The sequence below is a fragment of the Xiphias gladius genome, chromosome 16 (assembly GCF_016859285.1).
Source record: "Xiphias gladius isolate SHS-SW01 ecotype Sanya breed wild chromosome 16, ASM1685928v1, whole genome shotgun sequence".
Lineage (NCBI taxonomy): Eukaryota > Metazoa > Chordata > Actinopteri > Istiophoriformes > Xiphiidae > Xiphias > Xiphias gladius.
This window is the reverse complement of record NC_053415.1, coordinates 16918625-16938804: the sequence shown is the minus strand read 5'-3', so window position 1 is coordinate 16938804 and position 20180 is coordinate 16918625. Positions and strand designations below refer to the sequence as shown.

The window sequence follows — 20180 nt, the reverse complement described above, 5'->3', positions numbered from 1 at the left end:
GAGGAGTGAAACCAGAGAGAAGAAATCATGAACAAAAAAAGTGCATTATTTCCACCAAAGCCATTAAGGTAGTATCTGACTTTTTCACTTTTTCTTCTGTCATGTCTAGCTTCTGAAAACTAAAATTTGGGCAGATTTAAAACAGTTATGGGTCTTCAAAATAGTGTTAAAATCTGATTTAAATAAGTTTATCCAATTAATTCATGACTTTGACTTTGCTTTAACTTACTTCAGAATTAACACATCCAAAGTTGGGTAAACACATCATCAACGTTTTGAAAAATAACGCAGAGAGAAAGAGAATCAGGCACCGAATAAAAAATTCGGTGCCTAAAACTTTCTTTTAAATTTGCTTTGTAGGAATTTCACTGTGATTGGCACTGAACGCAGCAGAGACAACAGAGCTGTAACTGTAAAGGAGCACTTAGTAAATAAGAGCACTCTGGAAGTTTTTTCTGTATGGAATTGCCATTGATCCCAGAAAACAATTCCACTCCCCCTCCTGTTGTAGGAGATTGCTTCCCAGCAAAAAATAGAGCACCAGGGATGTAAGAAGAAAGGGGAGGTGGGGGGGAGGAAGAGGAGGAGGCGATGGAGGAGGAGAGACAGAAGGGAGGGCCATGGAGGGGAAACTCTCATGATGCCCCAGCTTTTCTTCTCGTGCCCCCTGTGTGGACTAACAGTTTGGTGTTGAGTAGCTCCTGTTGATGTTCAAAAGAAGAAGGTAGTCCCACCGCCACACTGAGCCTCTAGTTGTGTGCTCATCTGTGCACCTTCACCTGCCATTTGTCCAAAGGAAGACTCGCCTGGCCGGGGCTCAGACAAGAAGCCTCTACTTCTTTAGAAGCAGCCTCCTAGACAACTGTCCTCAAGAAGAACTGCAGGTAAGCCACCAAAAGAACATCAGATGTAACAGGTTCTTACTTAGATGAAAAACTTAAAAGGATGCAGACACTTGGGTAAACGCTGTCAGCATCCTACTTCAAAGCTACAGTAGTGGACTCAGACTCTAAGAACGGGAGGAAAGCTCAAAGAGCTGGGTTGGGAGGCCTGGTATGTATTAGTATTGTCCCTGTCGTCCCGGGCAGATACGGCTGCCTGTCGCCTGTTCACTCCTTCTCCCTTCTCCTTTCATCCCTCTCTGTCTGTCTTTGTCTCTCTCCTTTCTCTCCTCGCAACTCCCGCAAGAGACAAATATTGACTTTGAGGAACTGTTTCCTGTCTCCACACAAAAATGACTACAAATATATGGGTTAGGGCATTTTCTATTTAACTGTTAAGTAAAACCAGTGCTAAAAAAAATGTATACTTAATTTGTTTCTACTGTTTAAGGTGTTTTTGATGAGGTGCAGTAAATATTAAGGTGTTTTTAATTTTGGCTCTGACAAAGGCAGAAATTCATACCGTTGTCCATTAATCTGAATTGACAAAATGCATTGGTAAAAACCTGTAGGGGACTCTGCCTCACAGGTATACATAAAAGGAAGGAGATGAAAGTCACACATTTTAAATTCTATAAGCCAATGTTTCAACAGTGGGGGAGGAAATATTCAGAAAGATTCTTTACCTGCATAAAAGTATCAAGTATCAGTGTCAACGGACGTCATTACATGTAAAATCTTGCCTTCATAATGTTACTTTTTATTTTTAAGCTATGAATTAGCATGAAAGCGGTAATGTTATAGCTGGCTGTGATGGAGCTGATTCTACCTGTTTTATATATTTATCTATTATACTTTAACATCTTAATCTGAAAAGTAACCAACTAAATATAGTCATCATATAAATGGGCCAAAATTAAAAGCACAAATTTTCTCTTTGAAATGTAATGGGGTTTAAGTAGAAAGTAGAAAAAATATTCATGATAGCACAAGTACCTCAGACCACTTATCTACAGTGCTGGGGTAAATGTACTTGGTTACTATCCACCACTGTGATTCAGCACATCATGCCTTCTTCAGAAAACATATTTATAATGTAATGTGATTCTAGACAAGATTTTTAAATAGTCAATACGGTGCCAATTGCAGAGAATTACTTTAAATCATCAACTATTAAGATAGACTTCCAAAGATAAAAACCAACACAAAAAAAGATTAAAACAAACCAAAGACCTAATCCGTCTCCATCCAGAAATATCAACGTTCGAGATTTCAATCAGGAGTTTGTGAGCCAGATTTTTCCTCCGTGAAACACCTTGCAGCTGTCTGGCCTGACAGTTCCAGTGTAATGCCATATGCAGCTAAACAATAGATCATAACAGGGCTGTGGGTCTGTGTACAGTAGTGGGCAGATGAAGAGCCAGACAGCCATGTAAGGTAGCAGGCAGCACATCGGCCCGCTTGCCTCTGCTGGTGTGACTGATATATGGCAGCCTAGATCCATGCTGGCCTGTAAATGGTGACAACAGGTGACTCACATGAGTGGGAAGTATTCTCCCCCTCATCCCACATCAGATCCACTTTGTAGGTCACACTATCCCTAACTCACCCCTCAACCGAGCCAGTACAGCTAAACTTAAACATGCTCATCCTTGGTCGTAATCCCAGCACTCATGGGAGTGATGTGCATGCCACCCCTGCAGCTAAACAACTGCCGCAGTGCATACTGATATTGACTCTCCACACACGTTAAAGTTCAAGTTGAAAAGCCATGTTGCAAACATAACGCTTGAATGTATGTGCAAGTAGTTATTCTAATTAAAAAAGAAGCCATATTTCTTTCTATTAATGTCCCCATTATATCTAAGTCACCTCATAAAACAGCATCAGTTCCTCAGAGAGTAAAAATAACCATCACTGAGCTGAATAGCTGCAGCCTGGGTGTGTTTGGCAGGTCTGTTGATTTCCACTCAGACTGACGAAACTTGTGTATAAATGTGCTAGTGCAGAGGAGTTGTGTGGTTTGGTTTGACATTTTCCTTGTGCGCCGCTGTGGCTGTTCTTCTGAAGCGCTGCTGAGCTGTCACAACACTGAGACCTTAACTGTTGGCAAAGATTAAATGGCAAAGATTTTTTTGTTATAGAGCTCCTTGTTTGGGGCCATTTATTAACTTTATTATAACTTTATTTATATTTAACTTTACACCGTTAGGGAACCAAAAAACCTTGTCAAACAACCAAACAACCAGCATACAAGAAACAACACATACATTCAGGCAACCAACAATCAAGCAACAAATAGAACTAATAAAAACAATTACAAGAGTCAAAGAGAACATCAAATATTAAACGTTTGACATCTCTAAGGGGAATGGAAGAATCTAGCTTGGGGGCAGGTTTGTGGTATCAAAAGTTAAGTAGTTATTAGATTGTGTTTAAATGAGAGATGACCCATGAGGTAGTTTGGAGGCATTAAAAGTAGTGTTATAGATGAATATCATGAGATTATTATCCCCTCTTGTCTGTAAGAAAGTCCATCCAACATTATGCTACAGAAAGTGGTGGTGGCTGTGACGTCTGTCATTGATGATAAAGTATACCACATTTTTTTTTCCAGATTTTAAAACGCTCACTAAGACTTTAGGTTCAGGTTAAACCTATGAGATGAATCAAACAAAATATACCAGTAATGTACAATTATTGCCAGTTATTATTGGGTCAACAAAACATGAATATGTTCCTTTTTTTAAGACTTTTTAGTGCAGTAAGAGAAGCACTGAGGTTTTCTTTTGATTGGAGAACTCAGCAGAGATAGAGTAGCACCTTAATGGGTGGTTTTACTTTTATTAAAAACACCAACAGAACAGAAGTGTATCAGGCATCACATGAGTTGTTGCAATCAGTGCACGACAATGAAATAAATTAGTTTTATCTGAACTAGTGCCAATAATATAAACAAGTAAGTTTTAAAGGTAGTCTACACTACTATCTCCTTAGGCCGGCAGGCCAAATTTGGCTCTCTAGAATATTTTTAGAATCCAAGTTCGGGCCCCTCAAGTGTGAGTCCGGACAGCCAAATATTTCCCCCTAGAATATGTCAAATGTTGTGGTAATTTTCCTCGGAAATAAATGCGTTTTGTTACTGTGTTTTTCTTTCTGATGAAAATGATACATTAGTTGGTCAGGCAATGTGGTTGTCACACTGACATGTGGAGATCCTATGTGAGACTGCTGAAAAATCTACTTCATCTCCGGCAAATCCTCTCGGACACAGGTAATAACACAATTGTACTTAATGCACCACGCCGTGGAAATACTTTTCCTTCCACTGATGTGTTAGGGAAGCAGGCCAAGAAAACGTATACCCCACCATCTAATTACCTGTATGTTTATGAGGACAGCATGGAGCAGGCAGTGTATCCTGGTCCTCTATGAGGATCCGGATTCTGTCAAACATGGCTTAGTGCTGAAAGGTGCAGATCACTGAAGGAATGTTTAAATCAACCCTGCCCCCTGTTGTTCCTAGTCTGTGGATACACTGCAGGCTGGGAGGAGTCAGCTAGTGTTGGGGCATGGTGGAAAGAGACTGGAAGATACAGTTAAGTTTTGAAACTCATCAGCAGCTTTTTATTTCTCTTGAACATCTGTTTTTCTATTCTGAGAGTGAGAAACTAAACTCTCTTATGTTATGGCAAAGCTAAAAATTGCACTCCGTAATTCTGTGAGAGACATAAATCTGAAACCATTGCTCTATTCTCCATGTGCCACTGTGCAGCAATAAAGACAGAGCTTGATGGAACTATAAAACCTCAGGCCGGGAGTTTCTCCAGCCTGAGGTGCTTTCTCATCCCACACTGATTCTTGGACTAGAGTCACTGCCCTCTAAGGTAAAACTGAGGCTGGTCCAACAGACCGGAGGATTTATTGTTGTGTTACAGGGTACAGCAAACACACAGCCTTTATTCCTGTTGCTCTGCAGCAGGTCACAGTAGCAGCTGTCACTGATGCAGTTTAGTGGCTGCTCTTTCTCTCTTTACCTCTCTGAGCTGCCTGGCTGCTATCCAGACCCAGCTCAGTGTTTGTGCATGCACATCTGACTGGAGATTCAAATAAAGACAAATTCAGTTAGTCTATTTTAACTTTGAGTTGACCCTGAATTGGTGAAATGACTGTAGTTCTTGGCTATAGTTCATATACAGTCTGCTTTCTCACTTAGTTTATCATAATATCTCTGCAACACCTATCCTAGACTTTTTTTCTGTGGAAATTTTTAATCACCAATACTTTCGGTGCAGGACACATACACACACACACACACACACACACACACACACACACACACACACACACACACACACACACACACACACACACACACGCACACACACACAAAGACACTAATGAGATCATCCATGACGCTTTGATCAATGTAAAGAGAAATAACTCAGAGGTGCATTATACTCTATTTGCGCAGTACACCTTTCTGAAAACCTTACAACCAGATCCATTACTTCTCTTTTACTCTGCCACAGAGATTATAAACAAATATGACAGCCATGACAGTCTACAGGCAAACCAGACCGCTCAGCAAAGGGCACAATGTAATTCAGTAAATCCCTGGTTAGTGCCAGGCTTCCAGAAAGCCAACAGGAGCACAGGTATCACAGAGAGCCTGTGCTTTTAGAGCAGGGAAAGTCACTGGAATAGCTTGTTTGTAGACTTCTTATCCACCCTCCCTCCCACTCCTTTTAATACCTTGTTCCTTTCATCCTTCGGAAATCATATTGTTTGAGATTGCTTCCTTTGAGAACAGGAAGAAGTAGTCGAGGGAAGGAGACAGAGACTAAGGCCGCTGCCTTTCCCTGGCAGATCTGAATTCCATTTTGTTTGCTTTAAAAGGAAAGCTTCTATTCCCACCACTGTGTATGAACATGAGTGTGTTACTGTAAGTATTCTTTTATAGTAATATATGTATACATATACACACACACACACACACACACATATATATATATATATATATATATATATATATATATATATATATGTATGTATATATATATATGTATATGTGTGTGTGTGTGTGTGTGTGTGTGTGTGTGTGTGTGTGTGTGTGTGTGTGTTCGTCAATTAAACTTTACATCCACTACATTTGAGAGAGAAATGTTATATTTTTTCTCAGCTAAATGTATTTGACAACTGAAGTTGCTAGTTTCTTTGTAGATTCATGTTTAACATACAAAGCATCACCTTCTAAAATGTTATTTTTAGCCACAGTAGCGGCAGTGCTCTGTCCATCACCCTGGTCCAGACTAAAATATCTCAACAAATGTTGGATGGATTGACATTAAATTCTGTACAGACTTCATGTTCCCCAAAGGGTGGAGAGTCCTACTGACTTTGGTGATCTCTTGAATGTTCCTCTAGTGCCACCGTGAGGTTAGCGTGTGGTTTAGAGTGAAATGTCTCAACAGTATTGGATAGTTTGACATGAGCTTTGGTACAGACATTCACGTTCACCTAAGGATGAATTGTAGTAACTTCAGTGATCCCTTGACCTTCCATCTTATTTTTCCTGCCTACAAAACTTACCTCACCAGCGTCTGCACAAGTAAGGAAAGTCTGTTGTCAGTATTAGCTGATAAAAACTTGGCCATTTTAACGTGTCCCTCCTTCTATTGTGCAGGCTGGAATCTCACCCTCCTCCTCCTCCAACTCCCAGTCTGTTTGTGCTTTACTTCCGGTAAAGATCATCAGCTTTAACTGAGGATCCAACTGGTCTCCAACTGTGACCAGTCTGACATTAGCGGGTATTACGTGCATGCTGGAAAACAAGTGTCAGACCACAGACTTTCCTATGCAGTGCATTGGTGTATCAGCCTTGGGCGTGGAGAGTTTGAACATTTCCTCTCCCACATGTTTTCGTGTGGGTGTTTTGTTTCCCGCCTCTCCACGCCTTACAGTTAAAGAGCACGGCACTGCCATCTATATCATTCATAGAGACACTGAGGGAGGGGGAGAGACAGACAGAGGGACAGATGGTCATGGTCATTTAGACACTCTCACACATAACCGGTTTCAGTGTCAGCCAGGCAATGCAAAACCCTGAACAGTGGACTAAGCAGTAGAAGTCACTTATTTCTGTGGGGAAATGGAACCAACTGCTTATGGATAACACTTGGAGGGAGATGAGGGGTGGTAAGAGAGAACATCAACTCCCTGTATGGCTTTTTTCGCTCTCTGTGATTGTAGTGATTATACTGTATATCCTTTCCTATCTGGCACACCATTAAAGTAACTGTTTGTGTTAAACAAACAGCTATTGAGGAATGTATATGTTTTCTATAACCTTGCCAAGTGGGGCAGTAACTTCAGATGTGTGACGTGTTGGAAAAACCTGTCAAACTGTTACTTTCAGTCGTCTTTCCTTAAGTTATAACTCATCTCTCTTTGATCTCTAATTGCATAGTAAATGCTGGTGGTAGGCACAACAGCATAGTGCATATAGATGTCATAGGTCACACCTCAATGGAGTTTGATGGGTTTTCTTAACCCCCTCGATAATGGGGGTCATTTGTGGCACCCATAAAGCTGTCTGGTCAACTGCCTTATAGGGTCATTCTTGGCTGAGACTCGACAGCCTGTCACTGCCATGTTTGGGTCTTTCCCAAACTCTCACTAACACTTGAGCCAAAAGGTGAAAGCACACACTACCACGTAGACACGCATACAGTGGATAGATGGAGAAATCTGATTGACACTAAGATAGTGTGAGATTGCAGGATGTGAGAGGGTTTCATCATTGCAGAGAGGGCGGTGGACATCAAAGCCCACGCTTTGTTGCTGTGGGTGAAGTCTGCTGGTTATGTGCCACAGGCAAGATGGAGTCAGTGCAGCTCAGGCCAGGGTCAAAGCGTTAAAAGGACAAAGTCTCCTAGCTTTACCTTTCCCCGTGAAAGCTTGTTACCCTCCGTCACTCTGTCATATATAACTTGGAGTAGGACAAGAAGGAATGAAAACACAAATAACATAATATTGAATCATTTTCCTTAAAACAACTTCATTATTTACTTTTACATGACTCCTGAACCCCCCCCCCCCTCGTGTCTCTCTCTCTCTCTCATGGGAAAATGTTTTTTCTCATGCCACGGTGTCCAGTCCTCAAGCAATTCACAGGCAGAGAAGCTATTTTTATACGTGATGGCAAACACAAACATACCGAGGTCATTTCATCTGCAGGAATATAGAAGACTTACAGCTGTCCATCACTGACTAACTGTATTTATCTTTTTTTTTCCTTTTTACCCTTCTCCCCTGCTCTGTCCGTCCCCTCCACCTCAGTGACTTCAACTTTTCACCTACTACAACCTCTTTTCGCCCTTTCTCTCCTCCCTCTCCAGTCTTTGTGTGTTCGGCCTGTGAGCAGTGATGGGGGACTGGAGTCTCCTGGGGAATTTCCTAGAGGAGGTCCAGGAACACTCCACCTCGGTCGGGAAGGTGTGGCTCACCATCCTTTTCATCTTTCGCATCCTGGTGCTGGGCACGGCGGCCGAGTCCTCCTGGGGCGATGAGCAGAGCGATTTCCTGTGTGACACTCAGCAACCCGGTTGCACCAATGTGTGTTATGACAGCGCCTTCCCCATTGCCCACATCCGTTACTGGGTGCTGCAGATTGTTTTTGTCTCCACGCCGTCCCTCATTTACATGGGCCACGCCATGCATATAGTGCGCAGGGAGGAGAAGCGGCGGAGGATGGAGCAGGAGGAGAGAGGTGAGGGTGGAGGAGACCTGGAGGGGGAGAAGGAGTACCTCCAGCAGAAGGAGAGTGGGAAGGAGTTGTTATCTGGATCTCAAGGAACTGGCCGTGTTCACCTGAAAGGGGCACTACTGCAGACTTACATCCTGAGCATCTTGATCCGTACAGTGATGGAGGTGACGTTCATCGTAGTGCAGTACCTGATCTATGGGGTGTTCCTCAAAGCGCTGTACCTGTGCACGGCATGGCCCTGCCCAAACCCGGTCAACTGCTACATGTCTCGACCCACGGAGAAGAATGTCTTCATCATCTTCATGCTGGTGGTGGCTGGTGTGTCTCTACTGCTCTCTGTGTTGGAGCTCTACCACCTCGCCTGGAAGAGTGTCAGAAAGTGTGTACGCAGCAGAGGGATGCAGAGGAGCAACCACAAAGCTGAGACGGCGGCCATGTCTGCTGCGTTGGAACCCAACAGCCAACCGCGGCCCTCAGCCACCTGCACCCCACCTCCTGACTTCAGCCAGTGCCTGGCAGCCCCGAGCCCCATGAACCCTATGACCTCCATGGCCTCTCATCCCTTCAACACCAGGATGGCGCTGCAGCAGAACTCAGTCAACTTGGCCACCGAGCGGCATCACAGCAGCGACAACCTGGAGAACGAGGAAGACTTCCTGAGGATGACGTACGACCAGGCACCCACAGAGCTGTCCAACAGCTGCTCCCCATCGCCTCTGCTGAACTCTGGCTACATGAAGGACAAACGCCGCCTGAGCAAGACCAGTGGGACCAGCAGCCGGGCTCGCCAAGATGATCTGGCAGTATAGGATCACAGCTGGAAAGAGTGGCTGACAAGGGGGAGAGGAGGGAGGGCTGGACCTTCAGAACCAAAGAGAATAGACAGAAAGATCAGTTTAGCAAGACACGAATACAAGACTAAGTGTTATTTCTGAATGAAGCTTTCAGAACATAAGCACAGGCTAACTTTGCAAACTCCGGCATTTAGGCCTGACACTTCACTATAGAGGATGGACTAAATGTCCACATTAGAAAGATGCACCGCTACATCTGTGAGTGGACCATGTAAACTTGACGTGTGGAAGCTCTGTGAGCAGATAGTCCGTTGCAGAGCTTGAAAAACTGACAACCAAACTGCAAAAGGAGAATAATTTTGAAATGAGAACAGGGTAACAGGTGTGATACCTGACTATTGCACATTTTATGTTTTACTTAAACAGTTAAAGCCATAAACTAACTGATGGAAAGTGACAAGGACCAGGTGATGCATGGTGCTTGGTGTGAGCTGACTATTCCCTAAGTCATTCATTATAAAGCAATATATTCCACACATCTCAACCATTCAATTAGTTATGGATTAGCCAATGACTTCAAATAGCACAATCTAGAGTTTTTTTTTTCCTCTCACTGCAGAAATTAAGAGATGCAATAAGAGAAAACGGGAACTTGATATACAATAAACTGTGAAGCTTGCTGCACATTTGCAGTGAATCAAGGTAAAGTGCCTCATCAAGTGTAAAAAAAAAAAAAATCTATTTCCACATAACACATTTATATTCATATTTTTTTTCCCCCCCAAAGCCATGGAAAAGCTGTAACTTTGAATTAAGCCACTTGTTGACTTGCTAACCCTAATTGCACTATAGAGTACCTGCAGGTCAACAAACATAAAATATAACCCAAGAATAATAACTTAATAATCTTAAAAAGTTTGAGTGAAACTTTATTCATTATTCATGTATTTGACAGGAGCGTTGTGTGCAGAAGTGTTGAGAGAATGTAGCTTGTTTGAGGATTTTCCCTCGAGATGGACTCAAGGGTAAAGAAAAAGGAGAGGTCCTACTTGGATGGTGGTTATGAGGAGATCCAGCCACTCGGTGGCAACATTGCACTTCTGTTTTTTAGTTTCTCCCCTGGAGCCATTGTGTAAATACTGAATTTTTCCCTGTGCAATGTATGTTTTAGTTGATGTCTTTTGAATGTATTGGTTATCATTTCTGTTGTCTGTTCTAGCTGTATGCAGAAGATTTAAAAAAAAGTTTATGAGTGAACATCCTTGCAAATGGAGGTTTTCGAGTTTTATCCTACATATACAGCAAACATTCTTTTAAGAAAACGAATCTTGTTCAGCCTACTGTACATTCACTACAGTTGTTGGTTCTTTCACACAGACCGTTATGCAATAAATTTCGTCACTAATGCATCACAAATTAATAAATCATCCTCTGTACAGTCTGCTCTGTTGTTCTCAAGGTGTGTTATTAATTCAAGTACTTTAAATAATTTTTCATAGTTCTTAGATTGCAATGTTTCCTACATCAACTTAAAGGTATGTATATATCTTACCAAAGAAAAATATTACATGCACATGAACTCAGAATGAAAATGAACAAAGTGTTGTCAATAGTCAGAGTAAATTTACATCGAGACCACCTTGCACCATATCCAAACCATGTGGTAAATATGGCAATGAGGTTACAACTGAAGAATAACTGGAAATCAAGACAAAGATGTTATTATCGGCTGTACACTGATGAACAACACACACATATAAAGGGTTTCCTGCATTTTTACATCAATGTCCCATCACCACTTTAATTTTCAGCCCATTGTCACCAGAAAGGACCTGCAGAAGATGTGGAGTATTTAGACACAAAAAAAAGCTCTGCCAGGAAGCTAAGTAGTGATATCAAATGTGTTCTTTCACAAGCTGAAACTGCTGCTGCCATTTAGTTTAGTTTAGTTTAGTTTAGTTTAGTTTAGTTTAGTTTAGTTTTGTTTCTCCTCTGCAAAGTTACCCTCATTTAATCATTGATCAATCGGCAAGCAATAGCCAGAGCGGTACTTCTTTGTTGCCGTTCAGTAAAAGAATTTCTTTTTTGCTGTAAATCACCCACAGACAAAGCTGAGGTGATGTTTTCATATTCTGGTAGGGGGTTGTTGTTGTCTAATCTCCTTATTTATTTAAAAACTGACAGCGACATTCATTTCTCACTTACTCGGGCTTTCTTGGTTTATAAAACACTTCATATACATGTATAAGATTTATTTAAACTGACTGACAATAGGGTTCAGCAAATTATAAGAACTTGCATTCAAATGGTATGGTGAGAATTATGATCAGCTACTAACTACTTTATATACTGATGGGTACATCAGTGCTTCATATTTTTTAAACATATCATGACTTTTGGATGGAAATTTAAATCTTTAGGTAACTAGTAACTATAGTTTTTAAATAAATGTAGTGTAGTAAAAACACAATAAGGATATTCTACTGAAATGTAGAAAGTGTAAAGTAAAGGTAAGCAGAAAGGAAGGAGAGTAAAACAGAAACACTTAAGTAAAGTGAGTTACAATTTTGTATGTAATTTTGCACTTCCACCTCATTTAATGATTATTTATCATTGAGTAAGTTGATTATGATTTTGGTAAACCTCTGAATTTATTTTTTGTCAGAATGTGCCAAAAGTAGTGTTAAAAAAAATACCAGTTACCAATTCAAAGAGGGCAAAATAAGGCATTCAGATTGCTTTTTTAATCTGACCAACAGTCCAGAAACCGAAGATTTTTAGTTTACAATTATACAAAACAAGGAAAAGCTGCAAATCCTCACTTTGAAGAAGCTGGAACAAATAATTACATGATATTTTTATATAATAAATCACTCAAATGATGAATTAATTATCAAAATAATTTTACATCATTTTTCTGTTGATCGGCTAACTGATTAATCGGCTCTAACAGCTCGTGACTGCCGAGAACTGACACTGGGGGCACTTTGACATGCAGGTATACCTATGTCCTCTAGAGGTCAGAAGCATACTTTGATACATCTCCTCCTCCGCAAATCTTATTAAAGAAAAAGAAGAAAGGCAAGCGTTTAATGTGTATGTCGGGAAATGTAGTTTTATCTTTGTAGCTAACATATGTACTTCCATTGGAAAATGGCATCTGCTGTCCTACAGTTCCCGACGTGTCTTTTGGCTTGAACCGGTGGCGAGTGTTGCCGAATGACAAGTGACTTTATCTTTTACTGAACGCTGTGTTTTCTATCGAGAGCAGAGGAAGAATTTCATTTTATCTACCTGGAAGAAAAGTAAGTAGTTACATCTGTGATAAAAGCGAGCTTCTCTGTCATGGAGCGGTTAGCCCCTGGCTGACTCCTGAGACGGAGGTTAAACTTCCTGCTTTCAGGTTATGATGCAGCTAGCCCGTTTTGAAAGAGTGTGCCGAGTGGTGTTTTCTTAACGTGCTTCTGTTAGCGGCGAGCTTGTGTTGAAACAAGTTAAGCAATGCTTGTTGGGCAACGTTATCTACTTTATCCGTGAATAGTCCGAATCCCACAGTGTTTGGGAGTTTAATGTCACAGCTTGGTCTTTATGATAATATATTTAATGAAATGAATGAATGATGAAACCTTATAGACCTAGTTGCACCAGCCAGTATTAAAGCTGGGAGTCTCGTTTAAGTTAACCGTTATAACTTGTTACGACAAAAATATTACCTTCAACCTTTTGAGGGTCTTCTTGTTGATCTACCTTGTGCAGATAACCCTGCCATACTGCCAGTATTATTGTTGGCAACTGATACTGGATCATCATCATCATCTTCATCATCAACAAGCTCTTCATCATCATCATCACCGACGTCACTGGACTTGCCAGGGAGTGCAACTTTATCATTTAACGCAGGTTGGTACATAATACACATTATAGCTTAAAATAGAGCTAAAACGATTACTTGATTTAGCAGTTATTTGATCAACAAAGAATTTGTAAGCAGAGCTGCAACGATTTGTCAGCTAATTCAGTAGTCCATCTACAGAAATTAACTTGGCAACTTGATAATTGATTAATTTGTTATTCATTTTTTAAGCAAAAATTTCCAACATACCATTATACCAGTTTCTCACATCTTACAATTTGCAGTTTTTCTCGGTCTTAGGTTGCTATAAAATTGATATTTTTCCGCTGTTTTGTGATGCTTTACGGACTAAACAAGCAATCAATTTAATCAGCAAAATTATCCTCATATTAGTTGATTATGAAATAACCTTTAGTTGCAGCCCTATTTTAACTGTTTGGATAGCTGATTAATCGTTTCAGTCAAAATGCCAAAGGTCCTCTCATTCCAGCTTCTCAAATGTGAGGATGGATTGATTAACTCTGTTTTTTATCATTGTAAGCTGAGTATCTTTTGGGTTTTGGACTAATCTTCAGTCAATACAAACATCACCTTGAGCTCTGAACTGTGATGAGCATTTTTTTCCACATTATTTTTACATTTCATAGATCAAGTGATTAATCAATAAATTGAGAAAACAATGTGCATTTTATTCCCTTGTTAAAATATTCATAGAGGCACCCCTAGCTGAGGGAGTTAGTCGATTAGAAAACTAATCTGCAACATTTTTAATAACTGATTAATTGTTTTGTTAAGAAAGAGATGATAGGAATTCCTCCTCAATTTGAATATTTTGCTGATTTTCTTAATCTTCTGTGATTATAAGCTGAATATCTTTGGGTTTTGGAGTGCTGCTCAGACAAAACAAGCCGTTTGAACAAGTCACTGTATTTAATACGTAATTGATAGTGGCAGCCTTGCTACATAGCACAAAGGATGCTTGAGCTGATGTGTTACAAGACTGTCTGAGCCTTTCTTAACACCACCAGCAAAAATAGTAATTCTGTTGATGTTACGGTCATTATAATAAAATTACATCTTTAATTTCCTCTTAATATTAACTCAAAGGCTTGTGTAGTTAATTTAGACACTATAAGACAAACTGCCTTTTTCATTCACAGCAAAGCCATGAGGAATCTTTGGACCAAGGCAGGTGTTTTAGGTTCAGTGTCCATAGCTTTTGGCTCAATGCTGTGGTCACAAAAAAAGACTGACTCAGACCAGGTTGCTTCCAGTTGCACCCCTGCTGACAAAAATTCCAGTTTTCCCTACGAGCTAAAACTGGTCCAAGTCCTGTTCCGACATGGTGCTCGAACGCCACTCAAGTCAATACCTGATGTAATGGAGGTAAAACTCGTTTCGTCAACTCATTTAATGTTGTGTCGTAGTGTCAAGTAATATCTGTAAATAACAACTGTGCAATTTCTTGTCCGGGTTTGTTTGTCTCATCAAAGGTCCAGTGGTTGCCAGCACTCTTGGAGCCTCCAGCACACACCCATATTAACTATGTAGTGACAGATCTTCATGGTGGCCCCAGGCCCTCAGCTCCTGTAGAAGACAGCTATCGGAAAAACCTGCTCACAGTGAGTAGTTGTGTTATGTGTTGAATACAGTCAGATAACAAAAGCGGAGACCGAAAAAAATCACGTGCAGGGACTCGTATAGCTGCTTTTCTGGTAAGAGGCTTTGTGGGAAGGTAACAGCTAAATGTCTGTAAATAAAAAACCTTATTGTGTTACAGTAGAGTCTTAAATGATAAAATGAAATCAAACACCTACAAATTAATACAAATAAAGTCCAAATATATAGTGGTCCAGCCAGTACGCCTTTGTCACAGCAGACATTTACACACATCGTAGCAGGAAAAGCACAGGTGTAGAGAGTAACATAATGATGCCATTCCATTTAGTTGTGCCTGTGCCAGAGCCCTGACGTTGTGCAATCTGGCATAGTTTACTTGGACAATCCCTGGAACCAGCGAATCATCGGTAATGTTAGCTACATCTGTGCTTTTCTTGCTATGACAAGTTAATATCTGCTGTGGGAGAAAGGCCAGTGACAAGGGATTTTGGATTAATAGACTCAAGAGATGTGAAGCACCCTGTGGGTTTAGAACGTGTTTCACACCCATATTCCTTCATTGATTCATTTAGCTTTTCCCCCTCTAGTGGTCACTAAGATTATTGGGCCACACCTGTGAGAAAAACTTGATCCTCTGTCATTTTTGGCAGGGTGGCACGTTCCCCGGTCAGCTGACCACAGTGGGCATGCAGCAGCTGTATGAGCTGGGCAACAGGCTGAGGAGGAGATACATTGAGGAGATTCCCTTCCTCAGTTGCAGCTTTAGCCCATCTGAGGTCTAGTAAGTGTTGCACGTCATGACGGGTGGCTAGAGCACAAATACTTTTCTGTACTCTACAGTTTTTATACATTGGGTTTATAAGTGCAGGATAAAGGATGACAGCCTAAATCCTTCCCTATTTTTGAGTTGGCTCCCTTCCATGACCTCTTTTTTCCATTTTTAGTGTGCGCTCTACTAATATTGTGAGGACCATTGAATCTGCCAAGTGCCTCGTCGCAGGGCTCTTCCAGCAAAAACAAACAGGTAGAGTAGAAGCCCATATGTGCATGATGTTATTTATTCTATTCTGGATCTCATCTCATCTGTTTGTGTATTTTTCGGTTCTACTTGAAGAAATTATGCATATATTAACAACGGAGGCAGAATCTGAAATCCTGTATCCAAACTATCATGGATGTAAACTGCTCAAAATCCTTGGCAGGTATGTAGAGTAAATTTTCATACCAAGCACACAGTCAGGCCTCGACGATCCTAGGCATTCACCATCCAAAACTGGAATCTCATATAATGTGTTTTGCAAAATTATAAGCAGAGTTGAGTTGCCTCTGACAGGTTGTCATTCTGTATCTGTGTTTTGTGTCTGACACTGCGTGTGTTCTGTGCAGCCAACGCTGGGCAGAGTCCTCCACTCTGCCAGACATTGCAGCAGACCTGCAGAGCATCCAGAACGCGTTGGGCATCGCTGCTCACCAGCACGTCGACTTCATCCTCATTAGGGACGACATGGTTGCCAGAGAGGTGCCACTGCCATATCATAATTCATATGACGTTTATTAGATCTCAACACAAGCTATCAGAATACATACGATTGCCATTAAGACTTTGTCGACCTGAGGCTGCAACCTAACAAGTGGCTAGTTATGTAAGATGAAACTCTGCAAACGAGTTCATCAAATTTCTAGAGATTTTAACAGGTTTATAAAAATAACTTATACAGCAGGATTTGAGTTAGGACACTGACAGTGTTTACTTGTGCCATATTTGAAGATATTTGAAAATAAATGCACAGATGTTAAATCTAAAGATTTCTAATTCAGTCAGTGAAAGAAATTCATTACTGGACTGGAGACCTAATAAAATTTTTTGCAAAGTTAGAATGAGTAGGGTAATATTAGACTTTAGAGGCATTTTACTAGATGTTCAAATAACCATCTTATACATGTGCACAATTGGACCACTGCAAGATATGAAACAAGATGGGAGGGGCATCTTTATTGAGCCTTGCTGAATTTACTGATTTGTGTTTCCTCCCTCAGCAGCCAAAGCCAAATACTGAAGACCTGCCCAACATTCTGACTAGTTATGTTCAGATCCACCAGATATCATTTACAACTCATTCAAATTAACAGACAGATTAAAGCACCATGTTTCTCAATACAGCCATATTCCACCTAAACAGAAAATAAAGCTCTGTGTATATTTGAATGGGTTTAATATTGACACCCTCTTCACTGTAAGTTGCCCACAATAGACAGCATTTGGGACAAATAATTATGATGTTTCTGGACATTAACAGACACACGGCCTGCCCTGCCCACCAGTGCTGGACACCTGGAGGGATAAAGTGGAACAGAGAGCTGTGGACATGATCTGCCATGTCTATGAACCCAGCAAGAGGTTAGATTAAACAGTCAGCAGAGGGCAGAGCTTTTGGAAAGGCTAGATTTGAGGTTTAACAATAACCCTCTATCAGTGCCGATAAGGAGAATTTATTAACAGTTTTGTATCGAGTTCAACAGACCACCTTTAATTCTTTTGCTATGTTTTTGGCAGGGAGAACTTGCAGCTGTGTGTGGGACCATTCCTGCACATATTGTTAACCAACTTGGAGGAGAAACTACAGGGCACCTCATCAGAGCCAAACAGGTTGGACACCTCAGGATGAACAAACCCATTCTTAAACATACTCTGTTGTTTGTGGTCTTTAGATGGTCCATTTAAAAAAAAAAAAAAAAATCCTCTCTCAAACAGGAAGTTGTTTTTGTACTCTGCACATGACACCACTTTGATTCCCTGTCTGATGGCTCTGGGGATTTTTGACATGAGATGGCCACCGTATGCAGCTGATATCACTTTGGAGCTGCACCAGCACCGGCAGACCAACGAAGCCTTTGTCAAAGTGTCATACATAGGCCAGGTAGGGGGTGAGCATGTGTCTACATTTGATAAGCTGTTGCATTTGTTTTTTTTTTTTCTTTGTGATTTACTCAAGTTGCTTGTCTTTCTGTAGGATCAACTTATTCCAGGTTGTAGTGGAGTCTACTGCCCCCTGCAGGAATTTAAACAGGCCATCTCAGCATACACACTGAGCGCCGAACTCTACCAGTCACTTTGTAACAGCAAGGAGGGCTTAACTGAGCCCTGAACCCTGAACCGACCGTCACATCTGAACACACTGCTACCCATGACATTACACTCCAACACTCTGGCATCATGTTTTCTTTAACGTCCTCAGTTTTCACTCCATCCAGCCACCATTTTAATTATACCTCACTGTCAGACTACACTGGATTACAGCCTCTTTCAGCGATCTTTTAATTTCATTATTCCTCATTTCCATGTAACCATGGCAGTCAAATGTTCCATATAGGTAAATGAATATAATGGTTGTGGCACACTGACAAGTTTATGTGCAGAATGATTTTTGCTATGCAGTGTGCCTGATATCAGATGCTTAGTGCATAGGTGTCTTTTGCAATTCATTTGTTTGCATTTGTTTGCTTAGTGATGAAGGGTGGTGTTATTCCATGTCTTTTTTTTAATTGCCAAGAAATCCCAAAAAACTAAAACCAGCCGTGTTTCTCCATCTCTCAGTAACTTTAGAAATCTTTAAAAACAAATCACAAATACGTAGGTTCATTTTTAAAAAGTAATTTCCCAGAACGACTGGACTAGTTTTAGCAAATGACACTCAAATGTAGGGAGGAGTAAGTTGTGTCCAGGTTCACTGAATGAAGGAAAATGTCACCCATTGAAATGGTTTGGCTCCTGTTTGTGTGTTTTTAAGTTCTTAGACAAAATTGGAGGTGTATGGCACAGAGGAATAAACTAAATCATGATTCGCTAACACAGGTAATACTTGTTAGGATAAATGCTGGTTTTGCTCTTCTTGGGATTTTTTGACAAGACAAATACATAATATCAGCATTTTTTTTTTTTTCAAAGTTCAAATCATTGGTGCAGTTTAATCTTACACTGAAATATCGACATTTTAAAGGTTGGACAATGTGGCATCGTAACAGCCTGTATCTAATTGCTGATGCAATTATTCTGCCAATTTGGTTGTGTTCACAACCAAATCTTTAGAATTCAGTCATTTCATTCCTCAGGGGAATACTAAGCATTTCATGTACTGTATCTGATGTTTATTAACAAAGGGGTGCATAAATTGGATTGTACATTAGTGTGTAGATGGATGTCTTAATAACAATGTAGAACCTGCAGAAAGGGAATTATTCTGTTACCGTACGTTTAAGAGTGAGTTTTTTGGTTGCCTTCTTGTTGGGATTTGTTGGTACTATCAGACCACAGTATAATGTATACATGAATACATGCCCATTACATAGACCTGAGTCTTGCTGTGTTACAATAACACATATACCTCATCAGTGGGAGTTCATCATGACCTGCTGCTTAAAAATGTAAAAGTTTGGTTTGGATTGGTGAGGCATAAATAAATATAAATTTTAAGTCTCTCTTTTGGCTTGTGTCACGTTATGGGCTCTGTAATATTCTTACTCACCAAGTAAACAACTAGTTTAGTAGAGTTTAAATGCATCGACATGCTTGCATCTATTTTGAAAGTGTGGTGTCCTCTGAAAATAGATCTCAAGTACCTCCCGATAAAATGTCAACTTGGCAATGTTGCGTCTTGGTATGACTTGTTCTAGATGAATGTTGGTAAGCTGGTTTGACGTTTAGAATGACAAAGACGTCACCTAGTCCGCATAACTGACTGGATGTGAATAGCCAAAGAGCTACATGGACACATGCACACACACACACGCGCACACACTACATGGACAAAATGTATATACCAAAACAATATCTTTTATTTGTAGTCCATCACCACAGCCCTGGTAGGCTATTCTGCACCAAAGCCAATGGAGAAACACATGACAAGCTTATACAATAGAGAAAAGAGGAAGTCAACTGGATGGTAAGCAGTACGTGTTTACATTTCTGTGTCTCACTCTGGACACCACACCTGCCTTACTAAATTTTACCAGATCTACCTAGCTCTAGTTCTATGATAACTGGCATACCTGCTGTGGCATTCAGCCACTCCTGTCCCATTCTGCTGACCATTGGGGGTTTATTGCTGTGGGAATGATTATTACCCAGAGTCAACAAGAGTCAAAACAAAACAGGAACACAACAGGAACAAGAAGAACACACATAGCACATCTGGGTATTAGCAGTATTATTCACGCTGGCGAAAGTTGAGTCCTGAAAGTTTTGGAGAACCAAGTCAAATATCATC

The 20180-nt window shown here is 40.7% G+C and overlaps 2 protein-coding genes across 5 annotated transcripts; both read left to right on the top strand.

The window, feature by feature from the left end:
• Positions 1-665: 665 nt before the first annotated feature.
• On the top strand, positions 666-10866 carry gja5a (gap junction protein, alpha 5a). 3 transcript variants are annotated; one of them, XM_040148444.1, is made up of 2 exons: positions 666-884; positions 8282-10866. In XM_040148444.1, the coding sequence occupies exon 2, from the start codon at positions 8310-8312 to the stop codon at positions 9456-9458; it is 1149 nt and encodes a 382-aa protein (XP_040004378.1). In that variant the 5' UTR covers positions 666-884; positions 8282-8309; the 3' UTR covers positions 9459-10866. The 3 variants fall into 3 exon arrangements, with proteins under 3 accessions (XP_040004378.1, XP_040004376.1, XP_040004379.1); XM_040148442.1 differs by having other exon boundaries at positions 8223-10866; XM_040148445.1 differs by lacking the exon at positions 666-884 and adding an exon at positions 6730-7079.
• A 1713-nt stretch (positions 10867-12579) lies between these two features.
• Positions 12580-19411, top strand: acp6 (acid phosphatase 6, lysophosphatidic). Of its 2 annotated transcripts, none has more exons than XM_040148440.1 (12): positions 12580-12748; positions 13200-13343; positions 14457-14682; positions 14790-14918; positions 15567-15697; positions 15861-15940; positions 16031-16118; positions 16303-16435; positions 17214-17314; positions 17471-17563; positions 17669-17834; positions 17928-19411. In XM_040148440.1, the coding sequence occupies exons 3-12, from the start codon at positions 14464-14466 to the stop codon at positions 18060-18062; spliced, it is 1275 nt and encodes a 424-aa protein (XP_040004374.1). In that variant the 5' UTR covers positions 12580-12748; positions 13200-13343; positions 14457-14463; the 3' UTR covers positions 18063-19411. The 2 variants fall into 2 exon arrangements, with proteins under 2 accessions (XP_040004374.1, XP_040004375.1); XM_040148441.1 differs by lacking the exon at positions 12580-12748 and adding an exon at positions 12773-12846.
• The last annotated feature ends 769 nt before the right edge of the window (positions 19412-20180 follow it).